The sequence below is a fragment of the Pieris brassicae genome, chromosome 7 (assembly GCF_905147105.1).
Source record: "Pieris brassicae chromosome 7, ilPieBrab1.1, whole genome shotgun sequence".
NCBI lineage: Eukaryota > Metazoa > Arthropoda > Insecta > Lepidoptera > Pieridae > Pieris > Pieris brassicae.
Genome location: NC_059671.1, coordinates 190,870 through 218,192, shown reverse-complemented (window position 1 = coordinate 218,192; position 27,323 = coordinate 190,870). Strand labels below are relative to the sequence as shown.

Here is a 27,323-nt window from a genome sequence, read left to right as displayed (position 1 = left end):
TAGCGTTATCCGTCGTCGCAGACGAGCCGGGCCGTAGCGCGAGTGATCAGCACTGGGATGGATGGCTAGGTAACGTGGCCGTGTGGGGGAAGTGAGATGGGGAAAATAACTTTCTTTTCTCACTATTATATTGTGTATACGCCAGTTATGCTAGAAGAATATGTGCTAAATTTACAAGGGATCGTGTTTCTAACATTTCTTATAGAATAGTAACCAAAAAAGAAATGTTTGATGGTGAAATAGGATTTGTATTTTCTGTGTTAGATAATTTATGTATAATAAATATATAATAGTGGATGATTTTAGATAATTTGCATAATAACAACAAACCATTGTTTTCATGTTAACATATTTCATGGCTCACATTAAGGTAGTGTTATTTGTTTAAAACTAAAATCAATATTTGAAAATCTAATTAATAACCAAAGTTTTTTGAATAATTAACGTATATACGTTTACGCAATACGCAAGGTGCTTGCTCGCATAATAAATATAATACATACAGCAATCTAGGAAATTGGATAAGAGGTATTGACTGAAACTTTGTCCGAGAAAGTCTCATTCAGACTTTGGAGAAACATCTTATAACATATAGCATACAAAATGATATATGCAACAATATTATAAATGCATTAAACATTAAAACAGATGTATGTAAAATAAGGATTATTTTCATTTTCATCACATCAATTTATCACTTCGACGATCGAGCCGTGATGTCAGCACTATAAGACGCATTTTATAATTAATTTTTCTATAATCCAGTAATAAACAACCGAATAAGGAAAATTTATTGATTTAATACATCTATTTACTGATAGCTCAATGAAACTGTTTTTTTTACTAAATATTTTATTTATTTTAAATGGATATCGGTCACATTACAATACACAACAAATAACTAATTAGATGCTAATTAGGTACTTTGAATCACGATGATAAATATGCCTTTGCACAGAGCAATTTTAATAATTCATTTTCTGTAATTATTTATTATCTACAACTATGTGAAATAAATCACACGATATCAATAAGTTATTACTTCGGGATTGGTTCTCTTTTTATTCTTCTTAACCTTTCGTTGCACGATTGAAGTATATGCTCTTCATGCAAGAATAAACAGAAAAACAGAGAAAACTCCCTTCGTAGGTTAAGAATGTTAAGCATTAAGCGTTCAAGGAGATATTTTTTTTTCTCAAAAGCCGGTCAAAAGAAAAAAAAGGAACAGTCTCGCTTCCACATAAAATACAAACTATTTGGACTAAATAAACATATGTATCGTGAATTGAAACCAGTTTAAACAGTTTAAAACTTTAAATTTAGTAAAAACTAAATTTTTCTTTATTAATATTATATTTTTTCTTTTCTGGGACCTGAATTCCGCATTTATTAAACTAATTGATATTAACAGTATTGAGATAAAATACCGTAACTTCAATTAAAACTGTCATTCAAAACCACTGTCCTGCATTATCATTTCATACCGTGTTCGTTATTCATACGAATTACATAAAGCAACTTTGATCTCAATGTACAATTTACTTACATTGATTATTTACTTATTTGATTCGGTAAAAAATATGGACTATTTATATTTCTTAGTTATATTCTATGTTATAATAAAAATATTCTCCTATTATTACAAAGTCATTACAATTATAGTAAATAGATGTAGTGTTTAATTATTTACTATAATAATTATTAAAAAATTAAAAACAGCATATATTTTATATTCATTATAAAAAATCTTCGAATGTCCAATGTACGCATTTTATAAAAACTCCCTATTGTAGATGCCATTTTAAAAGGTCTCTGGAAAAGATAATGCGCACACGCCTGACATATGCAAACCACTTAACACGCTGTCACGAAATGCTTACTTTTCCCCGATTAACAGATTGAATTAACATAACTTTTGTAATAATTCTGTCACTCAACTCTTTATTAAACCAAGAATTATGCTTCGTGCACAATTTTATAATTAAATTTGGTATCGTTGGGCATTACGACACAGCGAATCGATTTATGTACCCAGATCATACGGCTAATAAACGCATTTCAAAGAAATGCCATTGGAATGTTGTTAAAACTGTACAGTTTTACAGTAGACCGTGTATATAGTAAACAAAAATTAATTCCTAATACATTGCATACAACCCATAGGTTCCTGTGGTTCCTTTAATGCTGTTAGAAAGGCGTTTTCATAATAGTCCAAATCTCAAACTTCATGTAAACATAAAAACCTGTTTAGAAGCTCCCATCAAATTGATACGGAACTAAGGACGTCCTAAATACTTAACCGCTAGCTGTAACTCAATATTTTCAAAGTTACCCTTCACTTGTGAACAAGTCACGCGTCTCCAGCACGCGAATACATATTTTATTTCAAAAATAATATATGTACATACCTACCTGTATATAGATTGACTGAATACCATAGTCATTGTTTATTTATTGAAGTTCACATAAAATATAAGACAATTATAGTATATATATATAAATGTTACAAAAAAATATTGAAATACAATTAAAATAGTAGTATTTTTTTGCTTATAGTTAAAAAATTGCAGCAATGCAGGGTGTTAGGTGAGCTATGGCTATCTTTTTTTTAAATACACAAATATTTTTTAAACATGCTTGCTATAATGGAATTGAGTAGAATTTGAAAATTGACTAGTTATGTAGACGTTAATCGAAATCAATGAAAACCAACCATATTATGGTAATACAAATAGAATGAAACAAAAATTATGAGTAAGTTTAACAATAATAATAATTTACGTAAGAAACTTTGCCAAAAATATTGTTAAAATAATTCCACATTCCACTGATAATACCGATAACCTTACAAACCTTAGAAACGCAACTTGTTCAATTGTTCTAGAATAGTTGCAATCGCCTTTTGATTAAATAATTAAGACATGCTTATAAAATGTCGTAATTACGTTTTGCATCTGATAGTACCTACTAAGTGCGGTTTTTAGCTGCATGTTTGAGACGCTTTGCTCCCACGTCACGTCGCCATCGTAAAAACTTGGAAAACTTACAATAGTGAAAGTGCTAATCAATTACATTAGATGAAACTCATCACTACATGGAACTCTATCTCGATCTTAGTTCATTTTCTCCTTTGTGTTAGTTTAATACGCAAACACTAGACTTTCTCAGGCGTTTGAATAATATTTTTAACATTAATTAAACTAGCTTCGTTATCAACAATGTTGGTCATTTTATTTCAGTATTTATCATTAGCCCAATAACCCGTAAACTTTCCGCAAGTTTCAACAGCGTTGATGTCTATTCTACGGGTAACCCGTACCGCTGAACCCACTAAAGTAGATTACGCATTTATAACGTTTTATTAGGGTTAACATACACCAAATTACGTATTAGTTAATGTGGATACATAAATCGTTGAAAAGGTCAAGGAGTAGCGATCGTGAGGCAACGTTCATTATGCTATTATAGTATCAATCAAAATATAAACGCTAATGGACGTTATATTACAGTTTTAACAACTTATCCATACTCAGTTGATTGTGTGATGATAAGGAAGGTTCATAACAATTAATGCCAATTACAATTATATAAATACCCGTCATAAACTTAAAGTTATTTATAAATGGTAGTTGTACTGAGAGAAGGGCATTACTATTGTATTAACTAATTGAGTCCAATAGCGGCATAAATCCCAAAAGGGCATAAACCCGAAAACGCTGGGCGCGCAATCGGGAGCTTTTTGCCCCTTTTCAGATTCCATTGTGTCAGGTAGAGCGGGGTGGCCAGCCGATACGAGCTCGCTGTTTTTGAACAGTTTTTTATCGTTTTGTTCCGAGAGAAACACCTGCTGCTCGGTGCTCGTTGTGCGCGACTTTGTTTTGACATTGCATTTTAGCGCAAAGTATGAAATTGTGAGCTGAATATCAAAATTTACCTCATTACTCGAGTATTTTTATGACACAATTATACTTAACTGTATATTTTTTACTGAAATATTGAGTTTTGTTTCCAAGTTCAAATTTAAATTGATTTATATTCAAGCTGAACTTTAAATGCCACATCGTTTTAATTTCTAGCACAGGCATTGTATTGTCTAGTTCGGTTTCCCAAAATACGGCCAAAGCAATCAATTATTTTGCATTGAATAAATTACTCAAAATATGTAAACATGATTGCTGTTTTATTACCTTTTTATTATTATGTGATCGCAAAACATTTCCCACTTAAACAATAATATTTGGTGAATTAACGATACGCAGACTCATACAATTTGCATACAGGAATAACATAATGCCGGTTTTATAATTTAGGCTCCTGTAGTTTTTTTGTCACTCGACGGGACTCTGTAGGTCCTTTAAACATCAATTATCCCCGAAGCTAATAGCGAATTTTTTGTTTCTTATTGGCGGTTGTACACATTATTCAAATTGGATTTACATAAGTATGCAAAGTGCCCTAAGGCCTTTGCCCCGAAATGGATTATAAATAGCTCATTACGGGGATACCTCGAAATGGTTAAGTTTTTGTTGCGTCAGAAGCGCTCCGATACAAATGACCGATTCTTAGAACTACTGTGCGTCTCCGCCTCGGGTCTGTTTGACCCCGGTGATGGCACAAACACGCACCATGACCTGAGACGGAGAATGTGCACCTTTTTATACGTAATGTATGTTTTCAATTAGAATATACTGTAATAAACTACTGTCGGTAACCAGCATAGTTATATTTTAAAATTACATTAAGGGAAAATATTAGCGTTTCTTCTTAAATAATATTATCCTAATGACATCTGCATATAGAGCGATAGCAGGTGGTAGAAAATTGTAGGGTCCATCAAAAATGCCCTTCAGACGTAATTTACTGTAATAATGCAGTCGAGAGCTTCGCCCGCGCCGAATAAATGTTTTTCTCGCCATGATTGATGACACGCTACTGTGGACCTCGAGTGTAACTCGCGTATTAAGCTAATATTTAAATAAAGGGAACATTTTTTACCTGCATCTATTAATGGTAGATTAACTACATTTATTTTTATTTATTTATTTATTAACACTTCGTTACATTACAATAAATCAAAAGGAGGGCAACTGGCGGCCTTATCGCTTCCGAGCGATCTCTTCCAGGCAACCACTGTGAGTACAGGAAAAAAATGTATTAAATTACATAAGATAGGCAAGAAGAGCAAAAGTACATTTTGTACACAGTAATTAGGACAAAACAAAACAAACTAAACTAAAAAGATACAATCAAAAGTAAAAAAGATAGATAAATCACGATAATTTAAGATAAGTCTCACGTCAGTAAGAAAGATAGGGATACGATGTGGACAGGTAATGTTTGTACAGAAGAAATTTGAAGGAAGATAGAGAAGGAGCTAAGCGAATAGGGACGGGAAGTGAATTCCATAGCCTAACTGCAGAGACCTTAAAGGAATCGCCAAAAAAGGAGGAGTTATGAGATGGGATTTCAAGGGTATAGTTTTCGGAAGAGCGTAAGCTATAGGTATGGGCTCCCAAAAATTTGGAATCATTTTTGAGATAGGAAGGAGTTTTAGGGTTGAAAAGGATGGAATATAAGAGATGGAGAACATGTGAATACCCGATTATAAAAGTCGGTGAATGGAGAGCAACTTTTTCGATCAGCAGTCGTATTTTATTAAGCAGGTATTGAAATTACCCATCACTATTATGTTTTTATAGAGAGGCGCAAACCTTTCAAGAGAATACTCTTAATAATAATCAAAGCCTGAGAAATAGTCGACTATAAGAGAAGGAGAGTAAAACATTCCAAGGAGAATTTTAGTCTTACTGAGGATGACCTCGATCAACAGATGTTCGCATTCATTAGGTGGTGGTGGTTGAGGAGACATATTGATAATAGTGTAAGGGATCGTAGGTAAATAGCGACGCCACCTCCAAGCATTCCAACTCGATCATTTCTTATTAGATTAGTTAAAGCTGAGGGAGCTAGAATAGCTGTCTTGAATAATAACCGGAGAGGTTTGGACACAGCCAAGACTCTGATATAAGGATAGCGTGAATTTCGTTGGATACAAACGTTGTCAACAAGTCCAAATGATGAGCAGGAACGCTTTGAGCATTAATATGGATGATATTCAAGTGGCACACTGTGTTCACACTCAATCGCTAATATTAGTGAACAGATAATATAGACTTTAAGAAAATAATACCAAAGTTAACTTAAAGGGGATAAATCAACTAATTTTAACTATTTCTGAAAAAACAATTTAACATACGAATTTATATATCCTTTACAGTGAAAAGTTACTTTAAAAGCTTATTATAAGAGAATAATTATATGAACTGTGGAAATACATACAATCGATCATTAATTGACAATCACAACCTTTGTCAGTGTCACATCACTTTTGCTAGTTATAAGTTATAAGCAATGGACGTTAAAAACAATAAATAAACAAAGGTTAATATGACATTAAACCAAAACAAAGTTAGTTGATTGTAACCCCAAAAAACACGGAAGTTAATGAACCTTCTTTGGAACCTTCTTATTACGGGTCATGTCTCTTGTTCGCTTTGCATCATCAGCTGCGAACGATGACGGGATGCTGTCCGGTACTGAATCAAGTTCCTTCAACGAAGAGATGCGGCGTACATCCCATCCCAATGTACACGTCCATCCCGGGTCCAACATTTCGAGACACCTAACCACTTTCTCGCCTGCATAAATAGAGAGTGCCTTGATTTTATTAAGAACTCTGACAAGGTTATACCTGTGCCTTTAAGGCTAGTCTTGGCAGCCCAGATCCTTAACTTATCGGCATGTTCACGAAACTTTATTAATATAGGCCTAGGCTTCTCATTGGATCTTAATCCTACTTGATGGCAACGGGTAAGGCACTGCTCTGTTACATTTGGACACTTTAAGAGGATGGATATCATATTTGTAATAGAGGCCAGGCTTTCATCTTTCGCTTCATTTACTCCATGTAGCATTGTTTCGCCTACTACGCATCTCTTGCTCATCCTGCACTCTAAACAAAATCGCCATCTGAGCCTGGAGATTCTCTAGGCAGAATAGTACAGAACTTTTAAATGTTTCAAACTCCCTAGCAAGTGGAGTTTGTTCCAGAGATGGGGACCTATTCTGAATTGCAATAAGGCACTGCTGAAATTCTTCCATTCTGGTAAACACCATTTCAGATACATCCCTTAAAGACTTTTTAAGATCCTCCATAATAAGTTGAAAGTGAAAAATTAATAGTTCAAGTGAAGGTACTTGAAGAAGTGATGATCAAACTTTAAGTTAATTTTAGTTAAATAAAGGATATTATTAAGGGAAAATAGCGATTAATGTGTAGTGGGACATTAATTCATCACAGGAACTGTAAGTAACAAAGTTCAAACCGAAATACTATTTTATTTTAGTACAAATCGCGAGACACACCAATACACGTTTGCACTACCCACACTATTTTCTACATCATAAACTTTATAAAAAACAGTTAGTGTTTTAAAATTATTACACAAATACCAGCTTGTATAAGTTAATATATTTTACTAAGTGATTCATCTGCGTTTAGTTACAATATATGTGTTGTTCTTTGTGTATCATCAGAACTAACTTTTTACGAAGATACTCATTTTAGTACTGAGAATTTTTGAAAATTTACTATGGCGGCTGTATGCATAGTGACTGTACGTAAAATAACAGTGTTTTACAACCGATTAAGGAACATTGGTCGGGAGCATAATTATTTAATTGTACAGGAAGTACGAAAGATAAAACTGCATTAATCTAAGATACCAATACAAATTAAATGGCGGTTTCATGCATTATTTAAAGCGATGTAATCTAAAAACCGAAAGTGGTTAAGTAAACGATTCAAAAACCGTATTTGGTGTTGGAATGCAGTCCCTCAGCGCGGGGCTCACTAATTATCCGACTTTCGCAAATTGCTACCACTCTGCCTCGCTCCTTGCCTGCTTTTTATCACTTCGTGTAACTACACTGCACCACTTGTACTTTAAATTTCATCATCAATATTACAGACATTTTTAAGGATTGAGTCTGTGTGGCTCTCTTGATTAACTGAATTCGTTGTTATTATGGACGTCTTAAAATGGCAAATATTTTGAAAAAGTAATATTTAAACTTTAAGTGTTTTGAACGACTTCGTGACACCCAACGTCTTGTTGATTATTGAACTACTTGTGAACATTGAAGCTAATCCAATTAGACGTGTTCGCGGCGGCCTGAGATTTCGGAAATAGGCTGTTAGCACTTGTTGTTCTCAGTGCAATGACCAGTTACGTCACTACACTATCTCTTGTTTACTTGTGCTGCAAATGCAAGGCGTTGCCACACCCCTAGTGTTACGGCTAGTTCAGTAGAATTGCTTTGAATTTTTTGATTAACCTCCTTTCTATTAGTATAGATTTCCTAGTGGAAACATACACACGTTTGCTACAATGCATTATAAAGTTCGTATGTTGTAGTGAAATCTCTGCCGGTTGCGACAGGATTTGAGCTTCGTTTCCCGTGCATTGTCTTTCACCCTTCGACACGAATCATTTAGCGAGCACACCTTTATAAATTACTGATCAAATGATAAATTTCATGCCATATCAGACATAAAAGCCATACATGAAATTATAAAAAGAAAAACAAAACTCTGTCTTATCGTAGAGTCTTGCTGTGAACAAAGAATACGGCAGTACTTCTTTGGATAAGTTTCACAATACGTTTAATAATTTAGTCTCTTCCAAGAGAATAAACAGTGGTAAGAACATTTAACACCATCTCAGGCTCCATTCCTTACAAATTCCTGACAAACGAATGACCTTAGCGACCGCTATTACCGACATTAAGTATCGCGCACTGCGGTAACCAGACACGCCTGACCCCTCCACATTCTTCCTGCACATAAAAATTCCAACGAGATGAACGATGATTAACAACGGATTATTTAAAATGACTCATTCGGATATTCCACTCGAGTTATGAGGATATTGCAGTGCTGTTTCATTCAACAGAACAGAAATTAAATCATTAATACATCTATCACATTATATACTACAAGTGTCATGACTACTAGTTTTATGACTACGTATTCTTCAGTTGCGTCGCAATAAATAAGTCTACTTATTGAGTCCTATTTCTAGTAAGCTACTATAAATTCCAGTGAGGATGCGCGCACGCTATCTGCGGCGCCGGCCCTGACGGCGGTGTCAGGGGTGGCAGCAGTGTCCGCTGTGCCAGCAGTGTCTGTGACTGCTGATGACCCGGAACGAACATGCGCGTGCGCCGGCTGGCCGCGGCGTCAGCCACCAGTTCATGAGATTTTGCGCCCTAAGCCACGAAGGTAAGTTCCAATCGAGGTGTCTACGTTCTGATTCGATCTTAAGTAAGTGCAGCTTATTTAAAAAGTTTCACCTCAACTGAGGCTTCTTTTTTACAGAATCCATATGTCCTGGTTTTTCTAATACTTCTAAGATGTACATTGAATTGCACAGTAGAATGCTATTATAACTCGTATGATTTGCATATATTTTAGGCAGTTTTTTTGTTGATCTTGATTTAATTGACGTAATACCATTTTCCACAGAATGTAATTTCAGTTTAATGAGAATAAAACCGGTTGGGTAGGAGAGTAGCTGAGAATGAATATATTACCTACTACAAATATTTCTTTAAAGAATTAAAATTTCGAAAAGGCAGCAGATTTGTCCGCGTTGAATTACGACTGCCCTGCTTGGTATACTACATACAAATACCATACATCACTTTGAACCCAAATTAAATTAACAAGAATAAAAAGTCGAATAAATAAAGTTTCTAGAACATCCCAATAACGGCGGATACACCTCGTGGCCAGTAAATACTGGTAGCGCGTTTTATGTTCAAACATATTTACGAGTTAAGCAATTATTTAAGTTTGTTTCTTTCAAGCTTTAAGTTTTATGGTCCGCGCGAATTATGTACCTTTAACCGTGGGCGATAATTAATAGTTTAGCTCTGAATTTGTATGACTTATGGTTGTAACAAACGATTCAATGATTTCGTACTAAATTACTTTTGTTGCGGAACTACTTGACTATACTAGGGCTCATACAAATTACAAGCTAAAGTCTTGCTGTAAAAGTAATCAAAATTCTTAATAATAGGACAACTTATTTAAGATTTTAGCTTAATAGTGACTGTTATTTGTTGCTTTTCGCTTGAAATTTGGGTAAATTTATCATACTCTTTATAGAATAGAAGTAAAAAGTAAAAATACGCAAGAACTGTTTGAGTACTTAATAATAAACTTAAGGCTAACAGCAAAAGAGGTACATATCCTGTACTGCACATACTGGATGATGAGTAAGATATTTAAATTCCTTGAATTCTTTGAAGACCAGAAGCAGATCAGATAACGAGGTGCGTCTGATTAAAACTGACGGATTCATCTGTAATGCATTATCGTCAGAGAGCGGTGGACAGGGTTTATACATATATAATAAAAAATAAATCCATGGCGCTACAACCTTTTTAGGTCAGGGCCTCAGATTTCTGTATCTGTTTCATGATCGTTTGTTTAATAGGCAAGTAGGTTAACAGCCTCCTGTGCCCGACTCACGACTTAATTTTAAGACAAAGTCAAGCCGGTTTCCTCACGATGTTTTCCTTCACCGTTGATGCGAATGTTAAATGCCCACATCGAAAGAAAGTCTATTGGTGTACAGCCGAGAATCGAACCTACCACCTCAGTTATGAGAGTCGCCCGCTGAAGCCTATTCAAGCATATAATAATGACACTATATCTTTTAATAAATTTAATCATTAAGTCACCATCAACTCATTTGTAATAGCAAATATAATTAATTAAATAAATATATTAATTAATTAAATATATTTAAATTAGCTTTATACATTTTGAATTGGATGTCAAAGATGCAAATAAAATATTAATAAAACAGTTATGTTAGCTACAAGCGTATTATTAAAAACATAAAGATATGTAAATATATTGAAAGTATTTATAAAGTGCTGGAGATCGATAAATATTCGTGTTTATCAGTCACGATCCACGACTCCGTTAGCGGGAGATACACAAATTTGCTTATCGCCTCCCGATCAGCTTCCAGTCTTGCCCCCGAGACTCGAGACGTCAATTTTTACTCAACTTTTATGAAGATAATATCTTACATTGGTAATTGAGTTAAATATTAAATTATATTCTTGATTATTAACTTCTTGACTTCGATTATTATTGTTGTAAATTTACTTATTTTATTTGTAACTAACAAAATTCAAGTGAATTTTCATGAGATATAGGAACCCTGTAACAAGGATAATAAAGTTTGCATTACTTGATAGAATCCAACCTATTATCAGACGACATTAGTTAATTATTACTCTTCATAGCCATATTTGAGTCGTTCCGTCTCACAGGGGCCAATTAGTGTACATTTGTCTCTCAGTCGCGATAAGGCCGTGTGTTCGAGGCCTTATAATCAGCGGTACCTTTGCTGATAACATCCACTGATGCTTCCTTTTAACGGCCTTTTGCAAACAAGAACAAGAACTCGAGATGTATGTGAAAACGCTAATTAATTGACTCGTAATGAATGAGACCAATATTCAGTTTCTCGATTAAACCATAAATTAACATGTCAATTATATACATCACTAACTTTTGCTTGCAGTTTCGTCCGTATATTGGGCAATTTTTTTTGTTACTATTTCTTATTTAAATATTACCATGTCTGGTTAGGGAATTATTAGTTAAATTAATGAGGTCTTGAAGTGAAATACCAATGCCTTAAAAATTAAACTATACAGTATTTTCAATCTACTTATACATTTTAATTTATATTGTCAGTTTAATTTTATAACTTTATTATTCATAGGAAAAAGAGTTCTAAAACCCACATTCGTAGTTAGCTTAGCTTCATCGTAGTTATTTCAAAACTGTCAGTCCTAAAGTAAACATAAGATGGCCGGACGCAGTGAGCATTCCCGTCTACATAAATCCAGTTTGGCAATTTTTTGGGGACCAAAGATGCGTCCCGCAGCTGCATACCTCTGCAAATGACTATATAATGTACCCGGACCTGTTCGGGTAAAAGACGTGTGATGATTTGATGATCAACTTAGTGGCGACATTTCGTTGTGTCGTCTGGCCCAACATAAATTTTTTGTTAATCACCTATTCTGTTTGGGTTTTTTTTTTAAATAAAAAGTTCAATTACTATGATAAATGCTAGGAATTTTATTTCAGGAAAAAAAAGATTATGTAATAACGTACATGGCGACTGACCAAGAAAACACATACAACTTACTATAGTACATATCTAATACTTTTTTAACAAATACTAAATAAAGAAATGCCTCAATGCTATGATTTGTTAAACCTGATGCACTATCGATGTTCACTTTCGCCTCAAGTAATTAACAATGCCGAAGTGGAAAAAGGACTTTCTCTATCACCTTGGGATGGGAACCAGCAACTTAATTGTGATTATGAACAATACTTGCCACGAGTTTGTTTTGTAACGAAAGTTATTGTGCAAGAACTCTGGAAAATATCGTAAGAAAGCAGCCGTTACCGCACACTAATTATATGCTGTAACTTGAGAAAATTTATTGTTTTAAATAATTGTTCATTCGTGAATCATGATTATAGAAAGAATGGTGAATGAAGTTGGATAAAATTCACATGCATTTACGACGTTGAAGACTTAAATTTAGGCTTTCGTTTATTAACAGATTAAGTGAGAATTAGAACGGATTATTCTGAGTACATTATTCTTCGTAAAATATAATATTACAACAAAAGTGTTATTTCGCTAACTTAGTTAGGTTAGGTTATTTTATTAGATGCTTAAAAAACAAGATTTTCAATTGCTATGCATGTGTATGTAAGCACTTCTTTGGTAGCACTTAGTACCGCAGTCCCTTATATCTCACCGGAGAGCGACCTATTTGTAAAGCGTAGGGGGGTAATATAGGGGGGGGGGACTTACAATTACAAATTAAATATACTTGGAAAAGATTAGAAGATAGCAGGAGGTTTATTGCCAATTTTGTAAATAGCTTAATTGTATTTTATTTTAGTTTTATGTTACTTTTAGTTTAGAAGAATCCATGCATGGGCTGTAAATAAATAAATAAATGCGCTCTCGCCAAAAGCAAACATTTGAATCTTTTTGAGTGTTTCTGTTTTGACAAGACATTAAAAATTGAATAAAACATCAACAATTATATGTTATATTGTATAGACAAACAATATAACTGGCAACTAAGTCCGTGCTAGAGACGCCGCAGGCCAATAAAAGTGCAGTGAGACAATTATCGTTTACGATGTCGTTTCAATAACTGTCCGCGCTTAACTGCGAGGGAAACAGTTTCGAAAATACATAATGTATAGTTTTCTCTTCGAGTCTATTAAACATACTGTATCACAAAGAACGGTTCGGTGGCCGTCGATACACAATCTTATACTAGAATAATAAGTCCTGAGTACATACCTCGTTACAATATCTTTTTACCAGGAAGAAAGGCACACAATATTATCAGCCGTAAGGATTTGGAGAAATTCTATTACTTTGGGAACAAAGAGAGGTTAGACTGATGCTAATAGTTCTCTCTCTCACGATAGTTGTCAAAAACGCACTAAACACTCACTATAAAATTCTAAATAGTGGACGTAACTATTATCAATTATAATTAACAAAAATAAAAATGCGTCTAACGTAACCCGAGTAAATCTCAACAATGACTCAACTAATAAATGTGACGATCGGCCGAGAAAAAATATTTGGGATGACCCTCATCAAAAATTATTAAATTGAAATTATGTATTTCGAACAAATACGCTAGACTATTTAATCTTTTTAGTTTTCTATGTAACGTTTTATTACCCGTTATACTTTAAAAATATTTGTTAGAAAATGAGCTTGAACTCTAATCTAAAAATCCCTTGGTGCATAGAATAGAACACTGGTTACAGAGTAACGGGAGATGTTATTTTGCTGAATCAGATATTAAGTTGCAATAACACGCCTGTTGTAAAAAAATCGACTAAAAACTTGCAACGAAATATTTCCGAAATTGTATTGTTTCTTAGTTATTATATAGTTAGTTATTAGGTGGCTATTATAATTAGTCCACCAGTTTTCATACTAAATTAGAGTCAAACCTTTATATAAAAAACATTTACTCTTGGCCTTGCAGATGGTTGTCCATCTTCTCCTGGTATAATAGTGCTATGGAATTGTCGCAGTCTTATAGTTGGTCTTATTTGTTTAGGAATTTAAAATGTATTCTACTAAAGATCATGCTTAAAAGAATATGATTTAAATTAATCATAATATGATAAACAATTCAATAATATAAAGTTAATGACATACTTTTACCGCTAATGTAACGCGGTACATTGAAGATATCTGCTCAATGAGCTCGTGTTCTCGATAAACAAACTGGAAAATATTATAATATAAATACAGCTTACGATAATCAAGGGATCGGTAATGGGATGTTCGGTTGATTTCAAGCGTTTTCTATAATTAGCAACACTTTATGGTTTCGTTCACCCCGAGATCCACGTCGGCCGCAATCGAACACTGATGCTTATTGCTTACAAGTGCACACTCTACATCGTAATGCATTTCTGTATGATATCAATAATAATTATTCACTCATCATTCGTGCCCTAAATTTCCACTATTTTTGTCTGATCCGTCCATTAATTGTTACATCGTAAACGTAGAAAGCGACCGTAAAGTTTATGGAGAGTCTTGTTTCGACGTGAGTGACGGAACCGCTATTAGCTATATTACGCCTATGGTTACGCCAAATTACACGAACGCCCGAATCTCAACGGTATCGCTAATCCGTATCGTTTCGTTTAGTCGCGTATGTTAGAGGAGCGGGGCTAAACAATAGTTCTTGAGTAACGGCGTCCACGAGGAGGCCGCAGCCTAGCAGTGCGGACGGTGCGCTCGAGCAGTCATGCTGTGTTCCGCGCGGTGTTCTTGCTTTCTCTGCCGTGAGCTCCAGTCCTGTCGTGCCGCCGACGCCCGCAAACCTCCAAACAAACAAAACATGAGCGACAATTTCATACTTAAGAAAGCTGAGGCTTGGGAGCCTATGAAATTTATAAGAGGAGCTGCCAGACTATCAGTTCGACACTGGCAGAGTCGAGAACCACTCGCTCCCGGAAAACCTCGTTCTCCAACACATAAGTCTACAAGCTGTGAACAGCTCTATCCACAACCCTCTGAAGAAGGATCCTATGCTCTTCGCAAGGCTCCCAGTTCAGACAGAATGAAGCAGAGCGACAATAAACCTTTATTTAAACTTCTAGGAAATTCGCGTTCCAAGAAAATAAGTGATAATCCTGACCCCAATGTACGACGAAGTGTTTTAAATTTTAGGAAAAACGAACAAAAGAACTCAAAAAATGTGCACGAAAAGTATGTGCCCTTACAAAAAAATTCAACTTCTCTCGAACACATATACAGTGAACCCAAGCTGTGGAATTCGAAGTTAGATGAATGCTGCCGGCCACCTATCTACCAGAGCGTTGAAAAAAAAGTTGCTGATAATAAAGGAGCAGATAAAAAAATATTGAATAATCGCCCTCCTTGCTATGATGAGTTAGCAAAGAAATTGTCTGATGAAAGAAATAAAAAAGTCCCTGAAAATGGACTGGCTAATAAAATTACACAAAGTAATAACAAAGTTGTAATTTACTTTGGCGATTCTCTCATTCGAAAACATAATGAAGAAAAAAAAGAAGAAAAAGCTCAAGAGCAAAAGGAAGAGGCTATCTATGCCAATAGAGTAATGGATGAAAAGGACCAATCAGGAATAGGAAGAGAAGTTGATAAGGGTGGAGGAACTCAGCTTATATCAGAAGTACAAGTTACAGAGGCTATTTATTCGGAAATCAAGAATGAACCAGCACCTGGACCGATACCAATCAACGATGCAACGTACAAAAAAGATGTCAAGGAGACCATGAGTTCGGATGGCTTTTTGATTGTAGAGTTCGAAGGGAATTTCGAAAGGGCGCGTCAGTTAGTAGAATTAGTGCATGGTGGTGGTAGTGGAATGGAGCAACATGAAGCTACAATGTTGGATGACGATGAGCAGTGTGACTGGAGTTTTATCCAAAACTGGAGGAAACGGTACGTGTTCTTTCTTGCCTCATTCAGAAGTAGTTACGTATGTAACGTTGTTTTTGTAAGATGTACCTAGGAAGTGTGGCAATGTGGCACACACATTTTGTTTACGATATTTAGTAGATAAGCCGTTACATAAATGTATTAATTATTCCGCTTTAAGCAACGACTTTCTTTGTATTAATCTCTTAAAGTGTGCCACCAGGTAAGGCAGGAATTTTATGAAATTCCTAAAGTCTAGGTTTAACGTCTAGTTTAGATGCTATATCGATCTCATTAACAATTAAGTGCGATGAACTCGTGGGAACTTAATTTAGCGATAGGACTAATTGTTTGTTATAAGCAATTTTATCTTTAATATTTTAAATTTTACACTCAAAAGTTGATCAAATAAATGAAGAAGTTAAAACAACTTTCTCAATTTCCTCTATTTCTTATAATTAATTCGTTATAAACATTGAGTAATTATTAGCAGACTGTTTACTTTCATTTAGTCAAGTTCGAATGGCGTGTTTTATTACATATTATGTACCACATTAAACTGGTTAATATTTTTTTTCTTCAACGTTACGTTATTGTTCAAAGAAAATAGTATTCGTTCTACTCGTATGTCTTAAGACATTGAATTACGCTGTTTATATATAAGCGGCTTTAAGGGCGGTCAAGGACGACAATGATAGGTTCATCCCACCGTGAAATATATTATTTTACTCTAATATAAAACTTAATGCAAAGGAATAAGGTATATAAACAAAGTATTTATCAAACCTCTCTAAAATAAGCATTGTGTTTCTGCATCGTTGACAATAGCATTGATTACAACAAAATCATTTTATGTACCTCCATTAAACTTAGAAAATAAAACATCACACACACATGATTATAGATTATGAACTGGATAAAGTATTGGTGAAGCTTACAATTCTCAAGCCTATGTCTTAAGTTGTAACCCCGGCTGTTACATAAGTATTCTTCATATAGATTCTTAACAAATAAATAAAACGAAAAGCTCTATTAAGAAATACTATTACTAGGAGAGTATGAAGTGATTATCCTAAAGGTTTCCTTAATTAAGGGCGTTTTTTGAACCTAATATATTATAAATAAATATAACACTTCAAAATCTACGTAAAGTTATTTAAAAGCAATATCACTTATTCATCATGACGCAACAATGTTTACTAATAAAATTTTATTGGGACGTAAATATTTATATTTACACTTTCGCATGTAAATCTTGTTCATCGTGAAATTAATGTTCACTTTATTCCTATACATCTTTCACGTGAGAAGTCATTACTTACTCGAGTGTAAAAAGTGCATTTTACGCCTTATTTCATTCAATGCAACTTATAATCAGCTATTAATTACGGAACTTTCTAACATGTATGTATAACGTTGTTTGTTATTGGTAACAAAGTACAAACATCATATTGGTGCATTTCATGTTTGTATTGCTCCTTATATCAACCAAAAAGCTACACGTGGTAGAGAATTTAATGTTCTTTAAAAAAAATATAAACATTACAGATCGATTATCATAGAAAGAAAGCCGCGCTTATGAGATAATTAAATAATAATTGCTTATAGAAATCGAATTAAACTACCACTGCAACAAGCGTATGCAAATTTCCAGCGATGTAAACGAAGATTTATTCCAATCCAACAAACAGCATAACAGAACTCTCTTTGGCCTAGATATTCATTAAATTAAATTTGCATTTTTAGAATTATATTTGCTTCTTTTGTTTGGCAAATTTCGCACACAACATAAGAACTGGTCTGCGTAAGCTTTGAGGCATGATAGCTCCAATTAGCGCGATTGCGTGAGATTTCAATAAGTTGATAGGAAGAGGTTGTCAGTTTAGTCATTCGTTTCCTCGTACTTACATAATTAGAGTCACAAGAAATGCTTCACTTTATGTTTCCTGCTGAGATAACCGACAATACCTGGTCTATCACTTTCCTTTTTATTTTTTGCTTTGAATTGCTATTGTATTTATTATATTTATGGTTTTGTTAGGAACATTAACCAGACGTTACTTTAGCCTTGACTTTTAAATAATATGGCCACTTCAAATTGGTAAATTTATTAATACAACCGTGTTATAAAATATTTGGTCGCATCGTCAATTTATTAATTATATAACTTTTCAATACCGCTTTGGGCAGGGAGTATAGTTCAATTGCAAATTAGAACACTAATTATTAGAGCTTAAGTGGTTGGTACCATTTGATTGCTTCGATACATGAATTGAATTACAAATATAGTCGAAATCTCAGAAAATGAATAAATTTAAAAGCAAATTCAATGTAATGCGCCCAACGGAACTAAACTATGAATGAGACCGTGCCTGACCATGTTGAACTTGTTTCTAGAGTTAAAATTTTTATAACTACTTTATTTAAATATCTTGAACTCAGGTACATTTAAAATATACTATTATAGTTAATAGTGTATTCAGGTATTAGTGAAGTAACTAACATAGTTATACTAAATGTCACTTAATATAAAAACTTTTGTTACTATTTTGAAAGTCACATTAAACTGTAGGGTAACTCTCCGTTTCGTAAAAGGGGTAAGTATAGGCAATTGAAGCAACAATTAGGAGCAGCATTACAGTTAGGCCGTCGGACCATCAGAGCGATTTGTCCCGCATCGGCCGCGTATCGGCGTGTCACGCGATTACCGACACGGGTTACCAATATTAACCCCTAACACCGTTACATGATACTTTACCGCTTGTTCTATTAACTCAATGTATGCATAGATTTTAGACCTTTCAAAACACTCAAATTAGTAAAGAGACAGGAGTATCAAAGGCCAAAAATCTAAGTACGATAAATTTGTTATCTTATGGTCTTAATGCTTAAATCCACATGAGCCATATACAGAATTTATATAATTAAAATTTTCCAGGCCTTCAAGCGGTTGCCGGCCCGAAGAGGCGTGGTGCAGCGCGGGCGTGTCCGGAGCGCGAGCACTGCGCGTGCGCGTTGCAGGAGCGGCTCCGGCGCACGCCCGCCGACTCTCGCCACCGCCACATGCGCATCGGGCTACGACACCGCCACCGCCGCCGCCGATTGATCCGCCGGCTAAACGTATGTTTTGTTATACTATTTCTTTTTTAATTTTTGTTATCAAAAAGGCAAACATTAGTGCGTTTCAATTGATTATAATTTGATAAATGGCGGATCGTGACGCGCAGTTTAGAGATGTGATCTACGAGCTGGTGTGTGTGTAATTTATGATGTTTTGCTATTCCTCCTTAATTGCACTTTAACAGACTATTGATCAGTGACTTATCTTAATATTTTTCTATCATCTTAATTCCAATTCATTATCTGGATAATAAATCTTAATGAACTAAAAAGGATGGTCAATTATATCGACATTCCTTGAGCGATGAATAAATTTAATGCTCTGTCTGCCTCGGTCGGTTTACATAATATTATCCTGATTTCTCGACGATATATGACATAAAGCAGCTTTATAAGATCCTCAGATACGGGATCAAAGTGGCCGCTATCTACCGTAGGAAGCAGTTTATTGGAATGGCTAGTGCAATAGTCTTGATTAGCGCTGGCCGGATTTATTGCGATATTCCGTATAAGGTCTGATACGGGATGAGAGGCGCGGGTTTCGTGACTACCTATTAATGTGCTACATGTTCCACTCGAGGAATTGGGTTAGGCTACTTTATGTGCTCAGCCTGTGATTATGCTTGTCGATTGCAGCATTCTATTCCACGATAAGGAGTGGATCACGAGTAAGAAATAAAGTACAAAGTGGCTACTTTTAAACGTTATTGAACCGACCTCAAAGTTTGCCATTGATTTGATGAGATTGATGTGGTGTTCGGGATGACTGAATGAAGAACTAAGTTTACTGTTGTAACCACAAAAAATATTACAAGTCTAAATGTTATGTTATTAATTAGAGAAATTAGCGTTTTACATGCTGATTTGAAAGGAACTCATGAAGCAAGTTCTAGCAGTTTAGTTCTGAATGCCTAACTACTAAACATCCGATAATATTCACGGTTAAAATTTCACAATATGTTTCCTATTTTACGTTGTGACCAATATATCAAATTAAATGTGAATGGGCAAGAAGTTAATTTCTAATGACATTCGTTTTGCGTTTGTCGCTGAAGCAATATTGTATTGCACATAAAGTCGTTAGGAGCAGATTATTTAAACGTATTTAACTTTAAAGTTAACGAGTTCTAATAATTGGAAGGTTATTTAAAATGGGTAGCTAAAAAGAGTCTTTATTAATGATATGGTTATGAAGCAAAAATTGAGATGTGCGCGGTAATAAGTCATAAAATTTTATACAAATGTTAAGAAATATTTCTGAATAAAAAATATGAATATTTAAATTATTACAATTATTAAGTAAGTAAAGTTGCAATTTATTCAAAACATTGCCTTTGAGTGACCCAGATTGTTATAAAAAGTTGAGTTATATAATAAAAAAATTATAACTTCTTACTAACATCAGTGCTGTGCGACGCATGATAGAGGAAAATAAGAGAGTGACCTTTCAGTAGATACGGGCAAGCCTAGGCATAGGTATGAGTCAAGTTAAAAAAATATTACACGGACATTTAGGCGTCACGAAGCTTTGTACCGGATGGATTCCCCATACTTTAACCGACGACCAGAAACACCTTCGCATGGACTGGTGAATATTTGACTATGGCAGGTGTCAAGATAATGAGTCATTCGCCAAACAGTCCTGACCTGGCGCCTTGTGACTTTCATTTATACCCAAAAACTAAAGATAAAATTCTAGTTATTCTCTTTATGAGCCCTGAAGTTGCGGTGAAACCGCACGAAAATTCCATAGAAGAGACCGTTAAGAATGAATGCGCCCACTGCTTTTCTCTGTGGTTCCATTGAATGAGACGATGTGCAGAGAGGAAGGGAGATTACTTTGAAAAACAATAAAAGTATTGGAAACTTTCTACATTAAGCCATTTTTCATTTTCTAAACATTTTCAGTGTTGCCTAGGTACATACTACAAAATTAGCTGAATTATTATTTTATTGCAGCGAATCCTGAGGATTCTCGGACGGAGGCTCCAGAGGCCCCAAGTGGGGCGCAGCTGAAGGCAATAAGTGCGGTATCCCCAGTGACGGCGGCTAGTACGCCCGTCAAAAGCGCCCCAGCCCTAAGCAGCTATGCTCTAGAACGACGCAAACACGACCGACCTGCTGATACACCCCAACAGGTATTTCATACATCTTTATGACTTGAAGAACACAACTTCTATGCTAAAATTTAAATGATAATGAATACTTATTTACATAACATACATAAATCCATTTTTGAAACATAGAACTTACATTAAATGAATATATTTTTCTAATGAGAGATCTTTAATCTTAGTTATGTTTAAAATACCGTTTATAAATATATTTCGGTTAAACAAAAGAATTATGTCTATCTAGACATTTGTTACAAGTATTTTGAGCCAGAAATTATTGAGTAATCTACCAAATATGTGTTTACATAATCATATTAATTAATTCTAAAACTTTCCCAATGTATTAGTGAATTTGAATTTTTAAACCATATGTTAAACGCACATAAATTACCGCATTGAAGAGGACTGAGAATTACCGATTAATATATTAGCAACTGCTTTGATTTATCTTAACCAGAACAAAACATCCACATTTCCCTAGATTTTTTTGAGCTTTACTCGCGACTTCATTTATGTTTATCGTTAGCAATTGCAAATTTGCATCTTTCTATGTGCGCATTCGCTTGAACGCTGAAGGAAAACATCGTGAGGAAACCGGCTTGCCTTAGACCCAAAAGAGTCGACGGCGTGTGTCACCGGCTGATCACCTACTTAAGTGATGATGAAACATTCAACAAACGTCGATTTTTGATTTTCGATAGAAATGTTATAACATCATTACGATTTTACGTTAGTTATAATTTAGTTAGAAAAGGCAAACATTATTAGAATTAATGCCGTCTATTACATCAGGTGAGAGTACTAATAGATACTTATCGCATTAAGCGGTTGTAACATTTAGTGGACGCTACGACCTTAATATCTGATATTAATAAACTGTCTCTATAACATTATTATAATTCCTTATAATCCTCATTATGCAAAGCAAACTACCGCTTAATAGTTACGTGCAAATATTCATGGTTTAACGCTGCTGCGTTGAGTAAGTTTGGTTTATGTTCGCTGTTATGGCAAATAAGTTTTATACCCATTTACCAGCTGTATCGGAACGCATATTATGACTCGTAAACGTCACCATAGATAAGCATTTGCAGGGTACTCGATTTTTCATTAATATTGTGTCTTAAAAAGTCTGCGATGTATATCATAAATGTTAACCTAAAACTCATACTGAATTTTAATTGACAATGTCTTTATTTAGTACTATTAGACTACGTTCACTTAAAGTGAGAGAATCCCGGATATGACCCAGAATACATCTGAAATGGCCGTCTGGGTCAAAAGTAGGCTGGAGGCGGTCACGAAACTCACTAATTACCGCTTAATTGTTTACTACCTAATTACTGTGATTTATGTTATTGAATGCCCGCTCAACTATACGACTAACTGTAACTTTGCGAGCTTCGTTAAATACCTATATATCCGGTAAACTTATGTTATATCATTCTGATATAGTTAAAGAAATATGTTTTTTTTTGTCTGCTGAGTTGGCCGACTTTGAAATATTTTTGTAGATAACCACTTATCATCTGTGGCGTGATCTACGTTTTATTTACAACGGTTGGCAGCCCTGTAAGCTCTTACAATCGTAAAGCATATAAGTCACTCAACCGTGCCATAATGCACTAAGTTATTTTGACTTAAAATTTATTATGTACAATAAACTGTTCTTAAGATAAATAAAAATGAGTAATACAATATTTTGGACGTTATTTGTTTGGAAATGCCTACCTTCTGTAAACCAAAGATGATGATATTCTTCGAAATTTTTGGACTTAGATTCATATCTGAGATGTATCGGCATCATTGCGTTTATTAAAAATCATAAATACAACTAAAATTTTGTGGAAGGACTCAACAAAGCCACTGAACAGTTCAAAACAGTGATAGTATACAAATAATAATTTAATTATATAAGCTTAAAACTAAATAAAATGTTAAATCTTATATTAGGAAAAAATTTATACATTCTCTTATGTAAATACCTACGTATATGTATGTTTACATACATTAAGAAAAACACTTTTTGAACGGATTAAAGCTATGTATTATTTTTAAAACTTATAGTTATTTACATAATTTTAATTTTTTTTCGACGTTTCGCGTACTTTTCAGTGTGCGTGGTCACGGTGACTGAAGACGAAATGTCAAAAGTATCACAGCTGCATATAAAGTTGTTTTATCTGTATTTATTGCCCCGAAGTTGTCAAAAAGTGTTTTTCTTAATGTGTAAAAGCTATTTTAACAAAAGACAATACTATGTTTACATACATATCATACTCTGCGTTTTTAAAAATATTGAAATATTTTCTAAAGTATGTAGACAAGTCGTTGATCTTGCGTATTTCAAAACACAAACTAGTTTCATATAATGGACAATAGTGTGATAATTTACAATAATTTGTTACCGTTTCAACAGTAACCGTGTTACGGTATATTTATCGTTCTTGAGGTGATCAGCTAGATTCGGTACAATTTTAATCGGTTAAGTGAGACCAGCACGCCATTCCAACATTTTACTTATAATTTGATTTTAATTGCTCACAAATGAGTGTTTCCGAATTGATATTATTTTTCACTAGCCAGGCTAGGTAATTAGGCCGATTACCATATATCTATAAGGCATAATACAACCTTCGTAGCACTTGCTACGGCGTCTCTAAAATCAATAAAAAACGTTCAGGTATTTTTTAAACCTTTATGACATCGTAAACATTTCATAAAAGACTTCACTTCGAAGGAGAAAAAAAAAGCGTTAATTAAATAAATCTGATAGATCCGAAGTGGTTCGCATTTATTGAATCTTTCTTTTCAACGCGGTTAATTTGACGTGTATTATCTACCGAGAAGATTCACTCGTTCCTATAAAAGCGCGGATTGCTTTCGCTTTCAACAATCCATCTTCCCACAGCTCTTCGACGAGATCGTGGGAGAGACAGACAATGCTTAGAGTTTTTATAACTTTCGCTACATAACGCTCAGGTAAATGCGGTAATCGTGATGCGGCTAATTAACGAGCAAGAACAAATGATGAATGGTGTTAAAACTGCTCATTCATTGCAGATTGCACTCGCGATGAACTTTCCACTGCGTCTTGTTGCGCAATATTCGTCGTAAGAAAAACTTGTTTCGTTCTTTATGTACTACAAAAATGGAGCTGTTTGGCCTTAGTTGCTTTTACTACTATAATTAAGCCAAAACCCTAAAAGTTTTGTGAAAGTTCCATAACATGAACTTAACAAATTTCAGAATGGTGTACGCGAGTGTAACAGCAGTTCCGATGAAAACAGATCCTCCGGTCATGCATCTATGTCCGACAGTGGTGGCGGTGGGGAAGCTGGACGGGACGAGCCCAGAAGGTCGAGACAACCACCACACCCCAGAACCAAGCATAGGCCGCATAATAAGGTAAATATATATTTTTTTCAACAGGTGCAGTGAGCTATATGTACTAGTCGATTACACAATGCTCTGAGCGTGACTTTCAGACACTAAAATCTTTTATACTTAACCTTACAGATAATTATACGTTTTTGTTTTATTGCATTTCATAACAACTCTAGAGACATTTATTTACTTCATATAAACACGAAAACAGAGATATACATATATAATACAGATACAGAAAGTTGTAGGAGCATTTTATATATTTCAATCTATATTTCAGCAAATAGAATAAATACTTTAGTTACAGTCACCCTGGCCCGGAGGTGGTGGGCTGGAAGACATCCGGTCTGCTATCAAACAGCTCACGTTGCGCTCGAGGGACAGCAGCAGCACCGCTACCAGTGGTGCTTCAAGCGGGGGAGGAGGAAGCAACAACGCCCAAGGTACGTAGTTATCACAACCGGAATTCTGGTGGTACTTAGACTTTGATTATTATGTTATGTGATTTATAAATCCCTAACTTCCAGTGTATAAAAAGAGCATATAGACTACATAACATATGCTTTTTAACGTAGTGATAATACTTAATTATATAAAAAATATGATTTGTTTAACTTCCATAAAACACAAAATATACGATTAAAAAACAAATAGTGTTATTTTTGAAATATGCACTCCATTACAGAGACCGGCAGCGCGGCAGAGGCCAGGAGACGTCGCGCTCCGTTGGTGCGACAGCCGTCATTGGACACGGTTTGCACCAACGTCACCAGCGCTGACGAGTTTGTCTGGGTCGACTCCCACAATAGGTCATTATTCTGCATTTTTAATTTGTAATTCTTTTGTCACGTGAATAAATCTAATACAATTGCTAATTATTGAGCAGCCAAACTGATTTGATTGTAATGACATTATTGCAAATAACGATACGCAGGCTAGTGGAGCTCCGCTGCGTCCCTTGGACGGCAGGCGAGGTCAGCCGGGCACTGCAGACCGGCCGCTGCCGTGAAGCCGTCGCTAGGTTGGCGCCCGACGCTCCACCACGCCTGGCTTACTTGTTGCAACGGTACTCATCTCTTAGGCCTTTAAAACGTTCCAATTAAAAAGTCTAACGTCGCGGTTCATCGCCGACGCCATAACTCTTCTTTTGTCTATCACACACACTTTTGTGTTTCTCTTCTTAAAGTCTGTTGAACCTAATTATTAAACTTAGCCGCTCGAAGTTTCCAGTTTACTGATTGATAATAATATTTTTTTCAGTGCCTTAGTCCGAATAGCGCGTGAAGCGCAGCGCCTGTCGCAGAACTTTGGCTTTTGCTCCAAGCACGAAGTCGCCGGAGCTTTCAGAATCATACTCAGTACCCCGTTGGCCGATTCTTGCATAAAGGTAGCGAAAACTAGACGTATTCTCTGAGAGGCTAAGTCATTGGCGAGGAATCAAAATCCACCTTTTAAAATGATGTATAAAACACTAAAATTCATATCATTATAGTTTTACTACATGTGTTCCTGTGACGTCAGCGACAAATGGAACAATAGCCGTATTGCCTGTGTTACTTACAAACCGAAATGAGGGATTAAAATACTTCTTAATATAAAGATCTTAGCCTATACTCCTAATCCAGTGGGCTGATAACGCATTGCGTAGGGTTGTCAACGTGCAGCGACAATGTACGCGACGTCAGGCAGTGCGGCTAGGCGCCTGGGATCGGCTGCGCGTGCGCGTACAAGTCTCGCCCCAGGCCGCTTCCTCAGATGGATGCTCGACGTCCGCGTCGCTTCTTTCGTTCACGAGTGTGTATAATTATTTCTATTTACTATTATTAAGCAAATTAAATTTATACATTTAGTAAAAAGAAGCTTTTTAAACTGTAACTATTAAATATAAATTCTTCACTTCTATGAGAAAACCATTTTTGTTTTCTTACAGGTATGCAGCCATATATCTCTGTGCGGGAATGGAGACGCTGCTGGAAGAGATAGCTCTCATAGCCGGCAGTGGCGCCGCTGCCGCTCCTATAACGCCTGCGACCATTGACCATGCGGTGGCCAACTGTGCCGATTTATGGGGCCTTTTGCAACCCTACAGTCACTTAAACGCTGGCAGGGTAGCCTCAGGTATGCCACGATATTTTATTCAGGCTTTAGTTTTTATTCATAATTAAATGTTTTGAAAAGGATTTCTATGTGACTAGATTTTATTTATTTGTACTCGCTGACGTACGTTAATAATATTCTGTTTTATTATGTTATCCTTACGGACTATGCCAATACGATAATGTCGAGAAACATTAAATAAAATATTATCAAATACATATATAATATTAAACACATAATATACACAATATCGCGTGCCGTGCAAGCAGAAAAGCCATGCTACTCCTTCGGAGAATTAGTACATTTATTTTGCTTTTAGCTGCAGGTCTATTATTATTTCCTTAGTATACCATTCAGGATACCAATATTTACGATAACTGCTATAGGCTACTAGGCTTTAACCGCTTTCTAGGAACACAATTCTTAATGACCTTATTAAAAATACTATAAAAAGAACTTAATACGCGTATCA

General features: G+C 35.1%; 1 protein-coding gene across 6 annotated transcripts in view; it reads left to right on the top strand.

The window, feature by feature from the left end:
- LOC123712126 (ankyrin repeat and BTB/POZ domain-containing protein BTBD11) overlaps positions 1 to 27,323 on the top strand; it is a 33,992-nt gene continuing 6,669 nt past the window's right edge. Inside the window, exons 1-11 of one of the 6 annotated variants that reach the window (XM_045665091.1) lie at positions 1 to 69; positions 9,164 to 9,343; positions 19,072 to 19,253; positions 21,213 to 21,391; positions 24,617 to 24,775; positions 25,056 to 25,197; positions 25,440 to 25,563; positions 25,689 to 25,820; positions 26,015 to 26,141; positions 26,403 to 26,548; positions 26,685 to 26,872. In XM_045665091.1, the coding sequence (XP_045521047.1) occupies positions 62 to 69; positions 9,164 to 9,343; positions 19,072 to 19,253; positions 21,213 to 21,391; positions 24,617 to 24,775; positions 25,056 to 25,197; positions 25,440 to 25,563; positions 25,689 to 25,820; positions 26,015 to 26,141; positions 26,403 to 26,548; positions 26,685 to 26,872 (1,567 nt within the window). In that variant the 5' untranslated portion in view covers positions 1 to 61. Of the gene's footprint in view, positions 70 to 141; positions 260 to 9,163; positions 9,344 to 17,455; positions 17,538 to 19,071; positions 19,254 to 21,212; positions 21,392 to 24,616; positions 24,776 to 25,055; positions 25,198 to 25,439; positions 25,564 to 25,688; positions 25,821 to 26,014; positions 26,142 to 26,402; positions 26,549 to 26,684; positions 26,873 to 27,323 lie in introns of those variants that run through there. The other 5 variants (XM_045665092.1, XM_045665088.1, XM_045665090.1 and 2 more) reach the window with 5 other exon arrangements.